The 21947-nt window shown below is 50.0% G+C and overlaps 1 protein-coding gene across 5 annotated transcripts in view; it reads left to right on the top strand.

The window, feature by feature from the left end:
- The window catches only part of PIGG (phosphatidylinositol glycan anchor biosynthesis class G), a 41553-nt gene extending 33050 nt beyond the window's left edge, over positions 1 to 8503 (top strand). For all 5 annotated transcript variants that reach the window (XM_040237741.1, XM_040237739.1, XM_040237743.1 and 2 more), the window contains 3 exons: positions 2892 to 3201; positions 5500 to 5663; positions 7772 to 8503. In XM_040237741.1, coding sequence (XP_040093675.1) covers positions 2892 to 3201; positions 5500 to 5663; positions 7772 to 7985 — 688 coding nt within the window. In that variant the 3' untranslated portion in view covers positions 7986 to 8503. The remainder of the gene's footprint in view (positions 1 to 2891; positions 3202 to 5499; positions 5664 to 7771) is intronic.
- Positions 8504 to 21947: the final 13444 nt, after the last annotated feature.

The raw sequence follows: 21947 nt of genomic DNA, 5'->3' as shown, positions 1-21947 counted from the left end.
TGTGTGTGTGTGTGTGTCTGTGTGTGTGTGGTGTGTGTCTGTCTGTGTGTGTGTGTCTGTGTGTGTGTGGTGTGTGTGTGTCTCTGTGTGTGTCTGTCTGTGTGTGTGTGTCTGTGTGTGTGTGTCTGTGTGTGTGGTGTGTGTCTGTGTGTGTCTGTGTGTCTGTGTGTGTGTGTGGTGTGTGTGTGTCTCTGTGTGTGTCTGTATGTGTGTGTGTGTGTGTGTGGTGTGAGAGAGCTGTCCAGTGTGTGTGTGTGTGTCTCTGTGTGTGTGTGATGTGTGTGTGTGCTTGTGCCATACTGTTTTGATTAGTGTAGCTATGTAGTATGGTTTAAAGTTAAGGCTTGTGATACCTCCAGCTTTGTTCTTTCTCAAGATTGTTTTGGCTAGTTGAAACTTTTTGTGTTTCCTTACAAGTTTTAAAATTTTAGAATTACCTGTTCTAGTTCTGTGAAAAATGCCATTTGTATTTTGATAAGGATTCATGAATATGCAGATTGCCTTGAGTAGACGATCGTTCTAACAGTGTTAATCTTTCCAGTCCAGGAACATGGTGTGTCTAAACGTGACTTTGCGTCAGTCTGTGCTGTCTCCAGTTCCTTCCATGAGCATCTTACAGTTTTCTGAGTGCAGTTCTTTCATCTCCTTCTCAGGTTTATTTCTAAGTGTTTTATTACTTTGATGTGGTTGTCAGTGGGATTGTTTTCTTACTTTTTATTTATGACAATTTGTTGATGGTTGTAGAAATGTGAAATATTTCTGTACATTAATTTTGTATTTTTCAGCTGTACTGAATTCATTGATGAGCTCTAGTGGTATTTTGGATTTTCTATGTATTACATCATGGCATCTGCAAACAGTGACAGTTATATTTCTTCCTTTCCAGTTTGGAGTCCTTTTCTTTCTTTTTCTTATCTGACTGCTGTGGCTAGGACTTCCAATTTTATGCTGAATAAAGTGGTGAGTGGACATCCTTGTTGTGTTCTTAGTCTAGATCTTTTCACCGCTGAGTATGAGGCTGCCTGTGGGCTTATCACCCATGGCCTTTATTATGCTGAGGTATGCTCCCTCTATACCCACTTTCTGGAGAATGTTTTAAATCATAAATGGATGTTGAATTTTGTCAGAAGCTTTTTCCACCATCTGTTGAGGAGGATCGTGTGGTTTTTATTCTTCAGTTTGTTAGCTTGGTATATAACTTTGATTGATTTTTGGATATTGAATCATCTTTGCATCCCTGGGATAAATCCTACTTCATCACAGTGTATGATCCTTTTAATGTTTGGTTGAATTTGGTTTGCTACTATTTTGTTGATGATTTATTATCTGTGTTTATCAGTGATGTTGGCTTATAATTTTTTGTGTGCAGTATCTTTGTCTGGTTTTGATATCAGGGTTATGCTGGCCTCATAATGTGAGTTTGGAAGCATTCCTTCCTCTGCCATTTTTTGAAATAGTTTGAGAAGGATAGGTTTTCTCTAAATGTTTGGTGTTGTTTTGCTAGTCAAAGAAAGAAAAGGAAGTGTTGCCCTCTCTGAAAGCGTGTCAGGGTGAGTTCTGAGAGCTGTGGCCAGATTGTCGGGGTGGCCGAGAGGCACAGGGGGCACTCCTGGGAACAGGGCCTGTCACCTGGTGTGAGGGATTGAGATGATGCTGAGGCCCTGGCTGAGGTGACAGCCAAGCGGCAGGCCTTAACCTGCGCAAGGAAGGTCAGGTGGGGTGGGCGTGGTGGGGAGACACCTTAAAGGCTGTTTACCTCAGAGTTCTGTACAGACGTCAAGACTGAATGTCACATGTGAGGGCATCCAACTCAGGGCTGTTTGTTTAAATCTCAAAGTGTATGTTGCTTGTATGTAGGATCTAAAAAATGATACAGATGAACTTATTTACAAATCAAAGGGTGATACATGAGTGAATTCCTCTTTCCTCTCAGATGCACCTTATTTCAGCATCACTCACCTCAAGATATGCATCACTTCCTCACCTTTCATGGAGACAACAGTATGTACCTTGTTGGTGCCCAAGACATGGACCAGTGCACCTTTCCATCAGCCTGCGCTGCCTGGTTCCCATTCTTGTGTGAAATGCTTCCATTTCCCACCCCATTCATCCTGATTCTAGATGCAGCCTGGTTCCAGGTCCATCCTGATTCTAGACTCCCTCCTGGTTCTATGTCTGCCGTGATTCTAAAGCTGCCCCGATTCTAGATCTCCCTAAAAGCTGTTCTCTCCTTTCAGTGCCCGCAGGTGCTGCTGTCCATCGGTGTTCTGGAATCCTCTACATTTAACCCCTAACTTTCTTCTCCACTCTGAAGCCCAGACCTGGCTGGGGTGGAAGGCCTGGTTTCAGTGGTTCTGGATGTCCAGGCACAGCTGGGTGGTCAGGGCAAGAGGGGGACCCTTAAAGACATCAGTGGTGCTCTCCTTCCTGTTCACTGTCAGCCTGCCCAGGGTCCTCCTTGGTACGAGTCCAAGCCCCTTCTTGAAATGCCTCTGATTACTTGGGGCTTTGCGGGCTCCTCCCTCTTTGACCTCATCCTACTGCAGCAGGTTCCAAATTAACTGTGCAAAGCAGGTGGGCGGGTCCTTTGGCCACACGCAATGGCTCTGATCTTTCACCCAGGTGACCCTTGGCCTCATGAGCTCTATTTCCTGTCAGCCGGCTCTGTCAGAGAAGTGCACACATAAAGGACAGGCCTGCCGGCCTCTGGGGGTCTGATGTGCACAGGCAGACACCCCTACTTCCACAGAGCACCCCCCCCCCGCAGTGAGTGGGTCCCGAAGCTTGTATTGTCAGCTCAACTCAGTAGACACATGGTTTTTGTGGAAAAATACATATTTGATTTTTTTGTAGCTGGTGCTAATGAATCTGACTTGTTTTGCTTTCTTTAGGGGCATTACCGAGGCTCGTTTTGTTTATGTCTTTGTCCTTGGCATTCTGTTCACGGGCACCAAAGGCTTGCTTAAATCTCAAATCATTGCTGCAGACTTCACAGCCAGGACTGTGGGCCTCTGGGAGATATACAGCGGCCTGGTTCTCCTGGCAGCACTGCTCCTCAGACCCCACAACCTGCCCGTCTTGGTGCTGAGCCTCACGGTCCAGACCGTCATGACTCAGTTCATTTGGAGGCCCCTGAGGCACGGCACGGCCGAGGTCACTGTGATGCATTACTGGTTTGGTCAAGCATTCTTCTATTTTCAGGTAGGTTTCATCATTGTCGTGGGTAGGAGACTATTAATTTTTATGTTGTTTATCTTTTAGATTTTCTTTAAGAAAATTTTAACATAGCTGGGAAGTTTAGTGAAAGAACTGTTGGCATGGCAAGGTGAATTATGCTTAAATCATGCATATATCTATAAGATAAAGTACAGTTAATTATTTAAGACAGGGATGCTGGGTGGCAGCATGCAGCTGCTGTGCAGGTCTGCTTCTCACGGGCGGTCAGGGGAATGAAGTGCTTGGCTCTGTCAGCTTGGCTGGTGACTGCTCTCCCTGTTCCCTGGCTCTCAGCACTGGGCGCTGCTGGGGCTCCCGCTTGGCTGTTACTCTCTTGGGACCCGTGCTTGTTGCATCTGCTCTTCAGTGTTGAAGAGCCCATAGAGGCAGACCCAGCCACCTCCAGGGTAGACCTCAGGGTGCAACTGTGTACTCAAGACAGCACTGGACAGGTGCACAGAGCATCCAGCTCCTGGCCCTGGAGGGACCAAATTCCACCTCAGCCTTCAGCCCTGCCCTTGACCTGTTCCTCGTACCCGGAGTGCAGCTCACCAGTCTCCCACTTGCCCCCGGTGGCACAGCAGACCCTGCCGCCTGGTCAGGAAGGTGCCCATAGGCTCCCTGTGAACTGAACAGCTCTGCCCAACGCTGAGGCCTCAGTGTCAGGAAGACTGACTGCAGGTCACGCCCCCAAGCAAGGAGACAGTCTCTGGCGTTCAGTTTGCTTCTCTGCCACATGTGGCCTCATCCCACAGCAAGACACAAAGCTTCCGTGACAGTTTGTGATATTGGCACATCTCAGGCACTGCCCATAGGCAGCCAGAGCACATGCGTCTGACAGCCACGGGGGCACGTGCAGCAGGCATCGTCAGACATGCTTCAGGTCCCCAAAGAGCAAAAGCAACACTGGTCAGCCCTCACGCGGCAGGCCCTATGACATGCCAGGCAAGCGGGCAGCGGTGTGGCCTTCGGAGCACAGTGGCCCCGGGGCCTCTCTTGTCTCGCCTCCCCCAGCCCTTTCCCTGGGACGCCCCTTTCTCACTCTCGGGTTTCCTGGCAGGAGACTCACAGGCTCACTGACCCTTTCCCCAGCCCTCAGCTCACCGGCTCCTCGTGGTACAGGCTCGGGAGCATGGGGCCCAGTTGGCATCCACATCCCTCCGTGGGCCCCTCAGTCTCTCTCTGCCTCTAGACCACCCCTTCTCCCCCCCCACACACACACAGCATTGGGCTGTTGAGGACCTAGTGACCTAACGCAAGGGAAGCCCCAGAGCATGCAGGCCACACCTTAGGCCAGCCCTCCCCGACTGTGGAGTCAGCTTTGGCAGCACCTCCAGCGACCGCCTGGGGTCAGAGCCACTTTTCTGTCATCAGCCTGCCTCCCCTCGCCATGGTGTTTGAGATTCTTGTTCTTCCTTCTCCTCTCGGCAGCTCCAAGGTCTCTAGGGAGGGAATCATACAGTCGGGGAGAGCCCAGACGGCCGTGAGAAGAGAGGGTCGTGCGGAAGCTGCACAGAGGAGCTTGTTGTCAAGGGACGGGCCAGCGGCGGGCAGCGAGCACACGGGGTGTGGGCCTGGCCTGGGCTGTCTGGGAGTCAGCGCCACCACCCAGGGATGGCCCAGGATGGCACACAGCCAGGGGAGGAGGCGGTGGGCTTCACCCAGCTTGGACCCGTGTCCCTGGGCCATGGGTGAAAAGCTCCTGGGAAGGGCCTGCGCTGTGCTGGGACAGACATTTGTGCTGTCAGACCTGTAAACAGCACGAGTGTCTGAGAAAAGGCCGCCAGCGTCAGTGAAGACTGAAAGGTGGGGGCCACACCTCGGGAGACCCCCACTTGGGTTCAGACCCCCCACTGCCTGGTGGGACGAGCTGTCCTCTTAGCGGCCAGGATCTTGGGCCTGACACTCCCTGTATCCCTGACAGCCGTGTCCTGCTCCCGTAAGCCATGTGGCACCACCGCCCTTAGCCCCTCAGACAGGGTCCCCAAGGAGGGAGGAGGGAGGTTGGCATGTCTGCCTGAAGTTGACAGAAGTTTGGGGCTTTTCACCTCCATCAACAGACTTTCATTGTATAGTTTCCTAAAGGTAAAAAATACTCCACTTGCTCCCCAAGCCTGGGAGCTAGGCGGGCAGGTGGAGGGCCGTCATATGGGGTCAGCCCCGGAGCCAGGAGTGAACAGGCAGCCGGGCTCCTGGGGCCATGTCCCCGCGAACGGCTCTCGTGGTCCCTCGTGGCCGTGGTACAGGACCAGCCGCATCAGCACTGCTTCTGCCCTCGTCCAGGGAAACTCCAACAGCATCGCCACTGTGGACGTCTCAGCAGGCTTCGTGGGCCTGGGTGCCTACGTGGAGATCCCAGCCATGTTCCTGACAGCCTTTGCGACGTACTCGGGGCCTGTGCTGTGGGCCAGCCACCTGGTGAACTTCCTGACCTCAGAAGCCAGCAGGTGAGGCTCCTCATCTTTAATCTGATGGTGGGTTAACTCCTGCTCCCAATAACTCAGAGGTCTTTTTCATCAGTTTTCTTTTCCTTAAATAAGAATGAATAGTCTACAGTGCGTGGCGTATGGGGTGTGGGGCGGGTCTGTGAAGGCACAGCTCAGACCTCCCTGCTGGCTTCTTCTAGATCATACCAAGTTGGGTCTCCAGTTGGACAGGATGGAAAGCCCCTTCTCATCTCATCTAGCTTCTGGAGACCTGGTTGGGGCCCAGGGAGCAGGTGTCCACTGGGGACAAGAGAGCATTCTCACGGGAGCCAGTTTTCACCTCCAAGATCCCTGCTGGAGCGGGGAGCCTGGACGGCCCCAAGGGGCTCCCCGTGGCCTTGTGACTCTGTCAGCCTGTCCTGCCCCCATGGAAGCCAGCGGTCACCAGCCCATAGGCTCCTTCCTATCAGACTGACGGGGCAGCCCACCATGCTGTCCTGCCCAGCACGTCCATCCGTCCATCCTTCCCCTCCCCGTTTACTCCACAGAGTTCCCCCCGCCTCACATTCTGTGCTGTGGGTTTGGTTGGGAAAGGAAGCTGGCAGGTCCCTTCACACATCTGGGCCGTGAGCAGGTGAGGTGTGTGCTCCCTGCCCTGGAGGGCTGCCTGCTGTGGTCCCGGCTCGGCGCGCCACGTCTACGGCTGCAGACCGGCCGAGCAGGTGCACAGGACCGGTGAAGGCCAGGCCGTAGAGCCCAGTCTTCTGTGAAGAGCAGCTTCCCTGGTGCTGAAATCATGGCTTGATTTTCCTGGCGCTTGACATCTGTTACACTTGTACTGGGGAGAAAAAAAGATGTTAGCGTGTTTTTTAAGTGAGTTGAGAGCATTTTAGTCAGTTGGGGAGTGTTGTCTCATGTTCTCCCTAACTAAGAAATGTTCTCTTTTATTTTAGAAAAGGCTTTCCTCCTTCATTTTCAGTCGTTTCACTCATTGTTTCTGTTTTTATTTTTCCAGTAAAATCAGAATATAACCAGACCAAAGTGGTAGAAAAAGAAAATTTCTTTTCCTTTTTGATCCCTGGGTCGGGAAGATCCCCTGGAGAAGGGAATGGCAGCCCACTCCAGTATTCTTGCCTGGAGAATCCCATGGACAGAGGAACCTGAGGGGCTGCTGTCTGTAGGGTCGCAAAGAATTGGACACAACTGAGCAGCTAACACTTTTTTTTTTACGAGGGAGATGATTTTTCTGAATTTTTTATGTTTTTTATTTCCGGCTGTGTCTGGCCTTAGCTGAGGTGCATGAGCTCTTCATTGCAGCCTGCGGGCCTCTCACTGACTGCGGCACGTGGGCTTTGTGGTTTCCTGCAGGCAGGCTCTCCAGCTGAGGCGTGGGGTCTCCCTGCCCTGCAGCAGGAAGGATTTTAGTTCCCCAACCAGGGATCTAAGCCATGTCCCCTACATTGGAAGTCTACGTTCTCAACCACTGGGCCACCAAGGAAGCTCTGAAAATGCATCTCTAGTGGCTCAAAAGCTCAGCCCTGGGTAGACCGTGCCCCTCTTCTGAGGAGCTGGCATCTGTTCTGGAGCTCAGCAGTGGGGACAGACAGCCTGGCTGCAGGGCCTCCGTTCATCCCCTCGATTGCAAATTATCTTATGCTGAGGTTACAGGAACTGCCTCCTCACTGGGGCTGTCACTATGGAAGGAACCCAGTCAGAGTCTTCCAAATGGGTCACGTTCCCCACTCATGACATTGAAACCCAAGCAAGGCAGTGTCCTGAGTTTCCCTACCTCCTTGTCTGGTCGAGAGGGCCGTGGGGTCGGCAGGCTTCCTCTGAGCACAGATGCTCTGGCACCCCATGAGGGCAGCAGAGCCGAGGCCTGTCCACCAGGCCCATCCCCAGGAGTTTCCTGCGCTGGGTGTTGGAGCCGAGGCCCAGGAGGGGAGGAGGTGATGCCTCAGGCCCAGCTCTCCCAGAACCCCTGCCTGAGGGACTGGGTCCCAAGTGGGACACAAGGCTGGGCTTGAGGACTCACCCCAGGGCTCGTGCTCTGGCGGCTACGTGTGTGTTCATGACCTGCGCGATGCAGAGTGGCGTGCTCTAATGCGTGTTTCCCTTTTTGTTGCCAGCGGCTCGGCGCTGAGTCATGCTTGTTTCTGCCATGCGCTCATTTGTTCTATTCCGGTTTCTGGATATATCATTATGGTGACATCCCTGCGTTATCACTTATTTATATGGAGTGTGTTTTCTCCAAAACTTCTCTATGAGGGAATGCATCTACTCGTCACAGCTGCTGTCTGTATATTCTTCACAGCCATGGACCAAACCAACACAAAGTCTTAGACGGAGCTATTAAGACAATGGAAAAATTATATATTTTTAAACTCTTTTGTTTACTTCATGGGTTTGTGTCATGAAGGATATCTGTTTAAATGCAAGAGTATTCTTAAAAAAAAAGATGTGAATTCTATAAGGTTGATGAATAGCTTCAATTTCTTTGATTACTGTACTTGAATTTAGATTGAGTAGTAAGTAATTTAAAAGACTTGGTTTGGATATGCATCATATTTCCCTGTTGACAATCACTCCAGGAACTTCGGAGCTTTTAATTTCCTCTCGATAAGTTACCTGAATATATGTGTTTAAAGTGAAGAATACAAAGTTTCCAGGTTTGTTAGGGTCCAGGGATTCTGTGGGACGAGGCTCACGTGCTGCCAGGGTCACCTTGCAGAGCTCAGGGCCTTTATGATCCAAGAACCACCAGGGGTCCCAGAAGGGGTTTATGTGGGCTATATCTGTCAGCATTTATGGCATTTAAAATTAAAACTAAGACATTTAAAATAAATATATTCAATTAAAAATAAAGATATAAATCATTTTCAACACTTAAGTACTGTAGCCCACCAGGCTCCTCTGTCCATGGAATGCTCCAGGCAAGAATACTGGAGTGGGTTGCCATTCCCTTCTCCAGGGGCTCTTCCCGACCCAGGGATTGAACCTGGGTCTCCCACATTGCAGGCAGGTTGTTTACCATCTGAACCACCAGGGAAGCCCCTATTGCATGTTAATATACCATTTTAAAGAAAAATAAAGGACTCAGTGCTGAATATTCATTGGAAGGACTGATGCTGAAGCTCCAATACTTTGGCCACCTGACTTGAATTGCTGACTCATTGGAAAAGACCGTGATGCTGGGAAAAATTGAAGACAGGAGGAGAAGGGGGCAACAGAGGATGAGAAGCTTGGTTGGCATCACCGACTCAATGGACTTGAGTTTGAGCAAACTCCAGGAGATAGTAAAGGACAGGGAAGCCTGGCGTGCTGCAGTCCATGAGGTCACAAAGAGTCAGACATGACTGAGCGACTGAACAGCAACCAGAGTGGAGACTTGTCGCTCGGAGACCCAGCCAGGCTATTGGAGAGCTGGGGCTTCCAAGCCCGCCCCCGATTCCTGGTGAGTCAATCACTATTGGCCAGTGACTTAGTCAGTCAGGACTGTATAATGAAGAGCTGGGGCTTTCAGGCCTGCCCGCCGACTCCTGGTGAGTGACTTAGTCAGTCATGACTGTATAATGAATCCTCCCATTAAAAAAAAAAAAAAAAAAAAAGAGTGCTTTCTTACCCTTTTTGAGAATTCCAAGTCAGGGAACCAGGAAGGCTCTATGTGCCAGTGTGCTGGGCCCTCAGCTCCACAAAAAAAGAAGGCCTTTGCTCAGGACTTTGCCCTGCATGTCTGTGCATCTGCTTCTTAATTCATATCCTTCAATTTTGTTACTAGTAACCCACTAAACTAGTGAGTGAATACAATGTTTCCCTGAACTCTGCTAAGCCATTCTGTCCACTTGAGGGAGTGACAAGAGGATAGGCTCTTGGGTGCCTCTGATTGACAGGCAGTCAGAGGCACAGGCAGCAACCTGGCCCTGGGTTGGGTGTTGTCGGAAGTGGAGGGTGGGATCTGATTCTATCTCTGGGTTGATAGCATCAGGACTGAGTGGGATTCACAGACTCCATACTGCCACAGAGAGCTGCTTGGTCAGGAGAAGCCTCCACATGCAGTCATTGAAACTGGGTCCAGCAACTCTTCTCAGTATGAGACCACTGAGTAAGGTTAAAAATGTGTACCCCTATGTTGGCAGCAGCACTGTTCACAATAGCCAAGACACAGAAGAAATCCGAATGTCCACCGACAGATGAACCAAGCGGGTGTGGCGCATACACACAACGGAATGTTCCTCAGCCATAAAAAGAGTTCCGCTCGATTCCAGTGAGGCGGGGAGAACCTGCAGACTTATGCAGAGCGGAGCAAGTCAGAAAAATAAACCGAATGTTGTGCATCAATGCATACATAGTCTAGAAAATGGTACTGCTGAACCTATTTGCTGGGAAGGAATGGAAACGCAGATATAGAGATGGACTTGTGGACGCAGTGGGGTAAGGAGAGAGTGGGACGAATGGAGAAAGTGGCGTCAACATATGTACACTATCATGAGCATTGGTGCGAAGTTGCTCTATAACACAGGGAGCCCAGTCTGGCACTCTGATGACCTAGAGGGGTGGGACTGGAGAGGGGAGGGAGGCTCAGCAGGGAGGTGATATATATATCACTGGAGAAGGGAATGGCAAACCACTGCAGCATTCTTGCCTTGAGAACAGGATGAAAAGGCAAGAAGATAGGACACTGAAAGATGAACTCCCCAGGTCAGGAGGTGCCCAATATGCTGCTGGAGATCAGTGGAGAAATGACTCCAGAAAGAATAAATAGATGGAGCCAAAGCAAAAACAACACCCAGCTGTGGATGTGACTGGTGATGGAAGCAAGGTCTGATGCTGTAAAGAGCAGTATTGCATAGGAACCTGGAATGTTAAGTCCATGAATCAAGGCAAATTGGAAGTGATCGAACAGGAGATGGCAAGAGTAAATGTTAACATCTTAGGAATCAGCAAACTAAAATGGACTTGAATGGGTGAATTTAACTCAGATGCCCATTATATATACTACTGTGAGCAAGAATCCGTTAGAAGAAATGGAGTAGCCATCATAGTTAACGAGTCCAAAATGCAGTACTTAGATGCAGTCTAAAAAAGACAGAATGATCTCTTCATTTCCATGGAAAACCATTTAGTATCATGATAATCCAAGTCTATGTCCCAACCAGCAATGCTGAAGAAGCTGAACAATTCTATGAAGACCTACAAGACTTTTTAGAACTAACACCCAAAAAAGATGTCCTTTTCATTATAGGGGACTGGAATGCAAAAGTAGGAATTCAAGAAACACCTGAAGAAACAGGCAAATTTGGGCTTGGAGTACAGAATGAAGCAGGGCAAAGAGTTTTGCCAAGAGAATGCACTGGTCATAGCAAACACCCTCTTCCAACAACACAAGACTGTACACATGGACATCACCAGATGGTCAACACCAAAATCAGACTGATTATATTCTTCTCAGCCAAAGATGGAGAAGCTCTATGCAGTCAGCAAAAACAAGACCGGTAGCTGACTGTGGCTCAGATCATGAACTCCTGATTGCCAAATTCAGACTTAAATTGAAGAAAGTAGGGAAAACCACTAGACCATTCAGGACCTACATCAAATCCCTTACGATTATACAGTGGAAGTGAGAAATGGATTCAAGGGCCTAGATCTGGTAGACGGAGCGCCTGAAGAACTATGGACGGAGGTTCATGACTGTACAGGAGACAGGGAGCAGGACCATCCCCAAGAAAAAGAAACGCAAAAAAGCAAAGTGGCTGTCGGAGGAGGCCCTACAAGAACTGTGAGAAGAAGAGAGGTGAAAAGCAAAGGAGAAAAGGAAAGATACGCCCATTTGAATGCAGAGTGCCAAAGAATACCAAGGAGAGATAAGAAAGCCTTCCTCATTGATCAGTGCAAAGAAATAGAGGAAAACAGCAGAATGGGAAAGACTAGAGATCTCTTCGAGAAAATTACGAGATACCAAGGGAACATTTCATGCAAAGATGGGCTCAATAACGGACAGAAATGGCATGTACCTAATAGAAGCAGAAGATATTAAGAGGTGGCAAGAATACACAGAACTGTACAAAAAAGACCTTCATGACCCAGATAATCAGAATGGTGTGATCACTCACCTAGAGCCAGACATCCTGGAATGTGGAAGTCAAGTGGGCCTCAGGAAGCATCACTACTAACAAAGCTAGTGGAGGTGATGGAATTCCAATTGAGTTATTTCAAATCCTAAAGGATGATGCTGTGAAAGCGCTGCACTCAATATGCCAGCAAATTTGGAACACTCAGCAGTGGCCACAGGACTGGAAAAGGTCAGTTTTCATTCCAATCCCAAAGAAAGGCAATGCCAAAGAATGCTCAAACTACCGCACAATTGCACTCATCTCACATGCTAGTAAAGTAATGCTCAAAATTCTCCAAGCCAGGCTTCAGCAATACGTGAACTGTGAACTTCCAGATGTTCAAGCTGATTTTAGAAAAGGGAGAGGAACCAGAGATCAAATTGCCAACATCCGCTGGATCATCAAAAAAGCAAGAGTTCCAGAAAAACATCTACTACTGCTTTATTGACTTTATATGGCAAAGGTTTTGACTGTGTGGATCACAACAAACTGTGGAACATTCTGAAAGAGATGGGAATGCCAGACCACCTGACCTGCCTCTAGAGAAACCTATATGCAGGTCAGGAAGCAACAGTTAGAACTCCACATGGAACAACAGGCTTTCCAAATAGGAAAAGGAGTACGTCAAGGCTGTATATTGTCACCCTGCTTGTTTAACTTGTATGCAGAGTACATCATGAGAAATGCTGGACTGGATGCAGCACAAGCTGGAATCAAGATTGCCAGGAGAAATATCAATAACCTCAGATATGCAGATGACACCACCCTTAGGGCAGAAAGTGAAGAAGAACTAAAGAGTCTCTTGATGAAAGTGAAAGAGGAGAGTGAAAAGTTGGCTTAAAGTTCAACATTCAGAAAACTAAGATCATGGCATCCGGTCCCATCACTTCATGGCAAATATATGGGGAAACAGTGGCTGACTGTATTTTTGGGGACTCCAAAATCACTGCAGATGGTGATTGCTGCAATGAAATGAAAAGATGTGTACTCCTTGGAAGGAAAGTTATGACCAACCTAGATAGCATATTGAAAAGCAGAGACATTACTTTGCCAACAAAGGTCCGTCTAGTCAAGGCTATGGTTTTTCCAGTGGTCCTGTATGGATGCGAGAGTTGGACTGTGAAGAAGGCTGAGCGCCAAAGAATTGATGCTTTTGAACTGTGGTGTTGGAGAAGACTCTTGAGAGTCCCTTGGACTGCCAGGGGATCCAACCAGTCCATCGTAAAAGAAACCAGTCCTGAATATTCATTGGAAGGACTGATGCTGAAGCTGAAACTCCAATACTTTGGCCACCTGATGCGAAGAGCTGACTCATTGGAAAAGACCCTGATGCTGGGAGAGATTGAAGGCGGGAGGAGAAGGGGACAACAGAGGATGAGATGGTGGATGGCATCACCAACTCAATGGAGTTTGAGTAAACTCTGGGAGTTGGTGATGGACAGGGAGGCCTGGCATGCTGCAGTCCATGGGGTTGTGACCAACTGAGTCAGACACAACTGAGCAACTGAACTGAACTGAACTGAATTGAACTGATTTTATATATTTATATATATATATATATATATATATATATATAATTATGGCTGATTCAAGTTATTACACAGCAGAAACCAGTACAACATTTTAAATATTTAAAACAACAGACATTTTTTAAATAAAGAATGAAATGATGTTATTTGCAGCAACGTGGATGAAACTAGAGATCACCACGCTAAGTGAGGTGAGTCAGACCAAGACGGATGCCCTGTGATGTCTCTGACACGTGGGATCTAGGATATGACACACGTGAGCTCACTCACGAAGCAGAAACAGGCCCACAGACACAAAGACCAGACGTGTGGTTGCCGAGTGGGGGCGGGGCTGGAGGAGGGAGGGACGGGGTGTTAGATTAGCAGATGCACGCTCGCATATATAGGATGGAGGAACAGTCAGCTCCTCCTGTAGAACGCAGGGAAGTATATTCAGTGTCCTGTGATGAACTGTAGTGGAAAAGAATATGGATACAACTGAATCACTTTGCTGTACAGCGGAAGTTAACACAACGTTGTAAGTCAACAATATTTCAGTTTTTAGAAAACATGCAGGCAACACTATATACCGTGCACAGACACACACTTGTGTTGTGGACGCACAAAAGCACTCCAGGTGTGAGCCACGACGAGCAAGCGGTGAGGGCAACTCAGAGGGTGAGGGGGCGCGCGCCTGGGACCAAGGCCACAGAAGCGGGGCCCAGAACCAAGGCCATTTCCAGAACTTACTGAAACCCTTTGTAACCATTGCCAGAAGTACCCTCGATACTAACAGACTTCCTAACTCCAAAATAGGCAGAGAAACCCAATCCAGTAGTTTGTCTTGAGGCTATAAAAATTGGCTACTAACCCATGAAAAAGGCTTTCCCCATAACTCCATTGGTAAAGAATCTGACTTCAATGAAGGAGACCCCAGTTCGATTCCTGGGTGGGGAAGATCCGCTGGAGAAGGGCTAGGCTACCCACTCCAGTAATCTTGGGCTTTCCTGGGGCTCAGCTGGTAAAGCATCCACCTGCAACGCGGGAGACCTGGGTTCAATCCCTGGGTTGGGAAGACCCCCTGGAGAAGAGAAAGGCTACCCACTCCAGTATTCTGGCCTGGAGAATTCCATGGACTGTAGAGTCCATGGGGTTGCAAAGAGTCGGATACAACTGAGCACCTTTCACTTCACAACCCGTGAAAAGCATCAGCTCTCCCTGGCCTGGGAGGAGGTCAGCTGCTGTGCACTCAGGGCCCTCATTGTCTCTGCTGTCTGCTGTCAATAAACACTCCTTTCTGAAATGCTCTGTGTCTGTAAACTTTTCCAGCCTGAGCTTGGACTGCCGTGACGCTAAGTCAGGCTGGCCAGCAGCAGCTCACCACCGCAGCTATCAAGTCTTTGAATTGTGGCAGGTCTACTTTGAGGTGTGCCTAATGTGTAATATCCAACCAGATTTCTGCACTTAGTATGGAAAATACATACAAAAGCCTCTTTACCCTCCAGTCTCCCAAGAGTGGCACTTGCATTTGCATCAGGGCGAGTGACAGGATGGAGCACGGGCACCCTCTGAAATTCCCGACATCCAGTCCCCGGCGGCCGTTGGATGAACAGAGGTGAAGTAGCAGAGGCTGGATTGACAGCCCTGGTGACCGGCATAGGGGTGGGGCCGCTCAATGGAGTACAAGAAGAGGCTGAGTTTTGGCAAAAGTCTTGAGTTTAGGGTCCTAAGGGACCCTGAGGAGGGCAGTGAGCAGGCTGTTCGCTGAAAGCACAGAGGTCTGCAGAGAGCTGGAGGTTGCCACACTGCCAAACCTGGGCTCTCAAAACTCCCACAAACGCCGCTTGAAAAAAGAACCTTGGTCCCACTTGTAGCTAGAACAAGGCGAGGGGCCCAGGCACAGCGGAGAACAGCTCAGACCCCTGTTCTCACACCAGCTCCATCCCAGGCACACAGCCCGTTCCCTAAGCTTAGGTTTTCCTACCTTTGAAGTGCTGTTTCCAGGGTTAAGGGAGGCAGCAATCTTAAAGTGCTTGTCACACAGGGCCTGGCTCATAAAGAGCTCTCAACACAAACTAGCCATTGGTCAGATGACGCCACACTGACAGAGATGGTGGTGGGCATAGGCCTCGGGCTGGAGTGTGGGCTTGGGCAAGGCTAATCGGTTGGGCAGGTGAGGGTAGGGTTTCAGAAAACTGGAGCTTTTCTCTGCCTCCAGGAAGGGCTGGCGATGGCAAGAGGTGAGGGAGGCAGGAGGTGGCAGAGCTCACAGCTCTGGGCGGCTCCACGGTGGTAGACGGAGAACTGAAGTCTCGCATTTAAGGAAAAATAACCTGAGCTACACTCAGAGGCAGAAGGGGCTCCCGGGGCCAGCCCACTGCACAGGAGCAGGGGGTGCTGCCTCCAGGGCCAATTGTTCAGACAGCCCTGCAGGTGCACTTGGAAGAGGCTCCCAGTAAAGGCAATGTCCCAGCAGGGCCAGGACACAAGACGGGGGTGAGGGTCCAGGGATGGACACAGGTGTTGAGGGGACTGTGTGAGCCAAGGCTGGGAGGAGAAGGAGCAGGTGGAGAAAAAGTCCCTAAAATGAGCAAAAGTGAGGCCAGTGCTGAGTCCACGCTGCCCCAGGCAGAGAGGCCCCTTCAGAGCACATACTCTTCGGCCTTTCACTGGATGAGAGTGGAGTCTCCAGCAGGACTCCAGCCTCTGACACAGAGGCCATGCCTACGCCCACCTCCCCAAGCTGCTGGAGAAGAAGTAACGTGCCAGGCGGCATTTATGAAATAACACAGTCACTGGTGCTCTTATATGCAAACTTTGCAAATATGCCAAATGTTCAGAAATTTTTCCCCCGTGGGTGATTACTCTGTTTCAGCTTTTTTTTTTAATGTTTATCTGACAGATGGCGAGGGCACCACCAGCTTCACCCCTGCACCCTGGCTCAGGGAAGGGGTGCCCTCCCTGGGTATCCTCAGCAGCTGGCCCCAGGCAGGAAGGAGGGCACAGACCACACGCCTGAGTTCTGTACCAGGTTTAAAAGTGTTCAATGCAGCCCCCCAAATTCTTATTCACCTAGAACATGACCTTATCTGCAAATAGGGTCTTTGCAGATCACTCTGGACTAGAGAGGGACCTAAAGCCAAGAAAGTCCTTATAAGAAGCAGAGAAGGACACACAGAGAAAGCCAGAGGACACCAAAAGTGGGATCAGGTATAACGTGGTATGTCCATGGGCCCAGGCATGCCTGGGACTGCTGGCTCCCAGAGCCTGGAGGGAGGAAGAGAATGAGTTCTTCTTTAGGGCTTCAAGAAGGAGCCAGGCCTGCCAACTACCTGGCGATAGACTTCTGGCCTCCAGAATGTGAGAGAACATATATCTGTCATTTAATCCTTGTAGTGTGGCAGCAGTCCAGGGAACTAAGACAAGCTCCTACAATGTCCAGGTCACCGAGATGGTCCAGGCCCCTGATATGGTCCAGGTGACTGAGATGGTCCAGGCCCCCTGAGATGGTCCAGGCCTCTGAGATGGTCCAGGCCTACCTCCTGGTACTCCGTATCATCTTCCCTGCTCAGCGACACCAGTGGGTTTGCCTCCCCACTGCATACCCTCCTCCTGACATGTCCATGGCACACACCAGCTTCAGTCTCCACACCTACTTATTCTCTGGGCCCCAGACAAGAGCCCCCTGTGCCCCACAGAGAAGGCTGAAAGGTCAGACTGGGTCAGGTCCATGAGGTTTTACTTTTTCTTCAGAAAAGGTAGTTCTTGAAAGTTCCTGGGAAGGACAGCACAATCTGACACGTTTTAGAAGAAAGTTTTATCAGGAGTGGAGCTGATAAAGGACCCAGGCTGGTGGTGTAGGAATAGCGTGAGCACACAGCAGGTGCACAGGTCAAAGCTGGGCCTGGGTGTCGGGAGAAGGGCCCCCTCCTGCAGCCACAGGCGGCACAGGGAAGGGCCACAGTGGCCTCCAGCCCTGACCGGCCTGTTTGGCGCTCCTGCCCTTGGTGTAGCCCAGGTGGCTTGACCACACAGTCTGCTGGACCAGGACCAGAGTCACCCAGAGACGGAGAGGAAGTGCCCGTTGTGTGGAAAGGGCTGTGCTCTAACACAGACTTCATCGACTCAAAAGGAACAGGATCTCTGCTGGCATTCTGCAGAGGGGCGATGGCAGACGAAAACGCAGAGACAGAGCTTCTCTAGACGAGACTCGCCTGTGTGAGGTGACCCTCCAGATGTGGGGGCTTGAGAAAACCATTAAAAACGTTGACAGGAACCCCCAAGCTTTCTCCCACCACCCCCCAGGAAGTCCTTAGAATTCAAACTGGGGATGTAAGGATGCGTGGGCACTACTTTTCGAAGTTAGATTTTTATTTTCCATTTTGGTGAGTTTTTTCCTGTAATTACTATGCCAAAAAGTGGCAAATTAAACAAAGATATCATATCATCTAGAAAATGAACCACCTAACATTAGGCTGCTGGCTCCCTCTCCTATAAAAAGAAGTTCACAGTTATACAAAGAATTTATACTTATTTATGTGCCAGAATTCATTTTGCTTAGAGTCTCTTATTTATTAATTTTCATTCATATTTTGGTGAGAAAATGGTGCTTTGGGACAATAACACTGAGGGCTTGCAAGGGGCCTGTGCCCAGAGCGGGGCTCCCCAGAGGCCACTCAGAGGCTCTGCAACACTGCTGCCCGGGAGCCTAGGAACTTGGCCTGCACACGCCCACCAACGCTGGCCCCAACCTCAACGCTGCCCTGTGCTGTGCTGGCTTCTGGGTGAGGAGCTGTCCCACCAGTGTATCCCACCTGGATATGACAGAGTGTGCAGGCCGACATGCAGCTCAGCACCCACAGAATCCTCCAAGGAGTGCTCCCCACAAGCGTGCTCCACGATGCCTCAGCCAGGGGTACCAGCCCACAGCCAGGCCACTCCACCGACACACTGCACCTAGAGTTCCTGGTGTCCCAGGCAGGCCACTGGCCTGGCCCTCAGACACCAGGAGGCAGTGTGTGTGTGTGTGTGTGTGTGTGTGTGTGCGCACATGCACCGGTGCATGTGTTTGCAAACATGTAATGTCTGGGAGTACAAACACAGGTGTATGTGTGCATAGATGCATGTGTTCATTTATGTGCGTTCCTATGTGCTGACACACGTGTGTGCATATACTCATACCCACGCACGTGCACGCTTGTGCACATGTGGTTTTGTGTACACAAGTGTGCACTGCGTGCACATGTATGTGTGCATGTGTGTGCATGTGTGTGCATTTGCACACATTTGAGGTTCCCACCTGCATGGCATCATGTCTTCACCACAAGCATCATTCACTAACTTTTTAAATGAAATGATTGCTTACTTGTATCAGTCAAAAATTCAGTTTTGTAGTCGAGGCTTGTGTGGCCAAGGAAGCTCCTCTGCCTGGGGAAGGCGTGTGAGCCCTGGCGCCCTGGGGGCCTCGCTCAGCAGCAGTAAGGGAACACAGGCTTGCCTGCTGACTGCGCCATGTGTCGCTGATTAGGTCATTCTTTGCATGTAAACAAAGTTTATGTGTAAAATAACTTACAAACAGCATTAAAGAAAGTAACAACACAAAAATGTGTTTATTTAATTCTGGTATTTCACCATGATATAAACTCTTGGTTTGGCCTCCACCAGGCCAAGAGTTTATTATTATTCTGAAAAGTAGAATAAGACCCATATTTTAAGAACGCTCCAAGAACTGGCATTATTTTCCAAGGAGCATAAGAATCAATTCTAAACAACTAATGTAAATTTTCAAAAAGGAGAAAAAGCATGAATGAGCTGGCTAACCTCCCAGGACTCTGGAGCCATCACAAGCAGTTAGAAGGAAGCGAGGTGGTAACTCTCCACTGCCTCCCTGAGTGCTGGTCTTCAGAACACTTTGAGTGAAGGGATATTGAAGATTTTATTTCTTTAGCAAACTTAAAAAAATAAAACCCTGGGATCCCATATCATTATATTGGCCTCTATAAAGCGGACTTAACCATATTCTGGAGTTAAAAACACATCTTTAAAGATCCCATCTAGCTTCCTGCTCACATGTACGCTTGACAGGGGAGCCACTGTCTGTGCCCACAGGTGCCCTCTGCTGCCCCATCCCCTTCTGCCTTCTGTCCCATCCCAAGGAAAGTCTGCAACTTGAGAGATGTCACCGATTTTGCCTGCATGTTTGAAAGACAAATCGTGTAAGAAGCCACCTCGCTCAAGAGTCTTCTCCAACACCACCCCGGGAAACAGGAAGCATACAGGAAGGTCTGACATCAGATGTCCGCGCTGCTCCAGAGTTTGCTCCGTTCCAGTGGTCCCTGCCCAGCAGCCTTCCGCAAGAGCTCACCGTGTGCCCACTCACTGGGCACACCGTGGCTTGGCTGCCTCCTCATGTGGTTCTGGGAAGTCAGCCTTGCAGCTGCTCCTGAGGTCTGTGCTCCATGAGCAGTGAGCAGCCCTGCCTTATTGATTTGATCTCGGTAGATGGGGTAAAGCTTTTCAAAAGTCTCTTTTGCTGCCACTTCTCACTTTTTCTGCTTAGGTTGATGGCCAGCGGGCTGGTGGTGTGGGGGCAAGGGGCGGGCGTCAGGTGACAAGGACCATCAGGGGAACTAGTTGGGCTGGGCCCTCAGCCTGGCTGAATCTCAAGGCCTAGTAGGGACCACTGTCTGAAGAGGTCTGGGTATGAGGACCTGGGAGATTGGCCCGGAATGATTCTTTTTTCTCGGATGGCATCAACATAACAAGGAGAAGACACTGCCCAAGGCCCCTTTGATCCGAATCCCCAAGTTTCTAAGTAACTGTCCAAGCGTCAGCATTACAGCTTTGCCACCCCCACTGAATGGTGGCCGGTCTCCACTTCTCTGCGTGGGTAGCGGGCCTCTCCTCTCTAGCAGCCTCTGCTGCAGCTGGGCAGCCCTGCTGGTCATGGTTAGACACTGGACTCGGTCACCTGGGGTACAGAGGAACTCTGGCCTTGGGCAGGGCAGCTGGTCTCATCCCAGAGCCCGCACCTGGAAACCATATCTCCAACACCAAGTCTAGCTGCTTTTCCACAATTAGAAGTGGACCCCTATACACTCTAGAGAGATTACACATTATCTCCTTAGCTTTTCTCACTTCAAGTGTCCTGTACTGTGCTCACCCTAGCAGAGCACAGGGTGAATCCTCGACTCCTTTTGCAGGAGGGTCACACCATTTGGGCCAAAGTGGGACTCTGCTTACAGCACGTTCAAAATTCGCAGCACACCTGCCTGGCACCACAATTCCAGCACACGGTAGTTGGATCACCTTTCCCCAAGATCCAGAGCCTACCTGGATCCCAGTCAGAACCACAGGACTGGGCGCAAACACATTTCACCATCGTTCGGAACACGTTTCACGTTGTGTTTAAACAGACACACACATGTGTATCCTAATGATTTAAAAGTATGACCTTCACATCAATTAAGGCTATTTAAGGGGTATATTTCAAATGAAATGCTATGATATCCAAAATTACCAGATTACTGAATTAACCAACAGGATAATAATCTTTGCCAGAAAAACTATGACTGTGATTTCCAAAATAGGATTGGATTGTTCATATGTATTAACCAAAATAAGCTCAGTTTTGCCGTAAAAACCCAATCTCCAGTTTCCAGAAAAAGAAATGTATGGGACCTGATATACAGACAGAAATTTAGCCTCAGAAAGAGGTTGGATTTAGCCAACCAGCTAGCATAATACAACTGTTCAAACTCACATCTGTCAGACCAAATTCAATCATTTTCCCCCAAAATTGATGTTTGTCGACATTCTCTAACCCCAATTTGATGACTATCTCCAATAACACAGCAATTAATTTAATAAAGGAACTCACCAATTTTAAATTGCAATAAATTTACCAAACATTTTCACTGTTTATGGAGAGCTTTACAGTAAGAAAGTTATCAACAAAAGCAGGCACATCCGTGTACAAAGTGTTGCTGTGGGTGCTTCTTCACGTCTTCCATTCCGACAGTATCAGCTGCTCCGTCTTCCTGTCCTCTCAGTCCGCGTTCTTCCCGCTCGCTGGGTGAGCTCTCACCCGGGCCTGGGCCTCGGGGGCGCCCAGGGAACGGACTTGCCAAAGAGAAGTGCGGTGGGGGCGAGCCAACCCCAAAACATTTTTTGTAAACTTTAAAATGGAGTCCGGATACGAGCAGACACAGAAAAGAAGAGAAACCTCCCAAACACAGAAATACTAGTACTGGAGGACCAGTCTCGCGGCGGGGAGCCCCCCCCCCCCGAGGCGCCGGGCCAGACCGCCCTGAAGCTGCGGCGCCACGGAGAGGCTTGGCTTTGCGCCCCGCCAGCCCCCCACCTCCCTCGCCGCCGCGGCAAGGCAGGGAGACGGGCACGGCCGTCCGCACGGGCCCAGGGGCTCAGCAGGCCCGACCGGGCTCCCAGGGGCGCGCCGCCTCGCAGGACGGGCGGCAGCAGTAGGGGTAGGAGGCGTTGAGGTCGGGGTCCGAGGGCGCGTACCCCGGCAGCTCCACAGACGGGTGCCCCCCGCAGCACACCTCCACGCCCGCCTCGTCAAACGCGTGGAAGACGCCCACGTTGATGTAGGAGACCGCGTGGTGCGTCGCGAAGCCCGCGCAGTCCCCCGGGGCGGCGAAGTCCGACTCCTCCGGAGACAGGATGGA

The sequence above is a fragment of the Oryx dammah genome, unplaced genomic scaffold (genome assembly GCF_014754425.2).
Source record: "Oryx dammah isolate SB20612 unplaced genomic scaffold, SCBI_Odam_1.1 HiC_scaffold_3, whole genome shotgun sequence".
Classification (NCBI taxonomy): Eukaryota; Metazoa; Chordata; class Mammalia; order Artiodactyla; family Bovidae; genus Oryx; species Oryx dammah.
The sequence above is the reverse complement of the archived record's forward strand: the minus strand, read 5'-3'. Positions and strand labels throughout refer to the sequence as shown.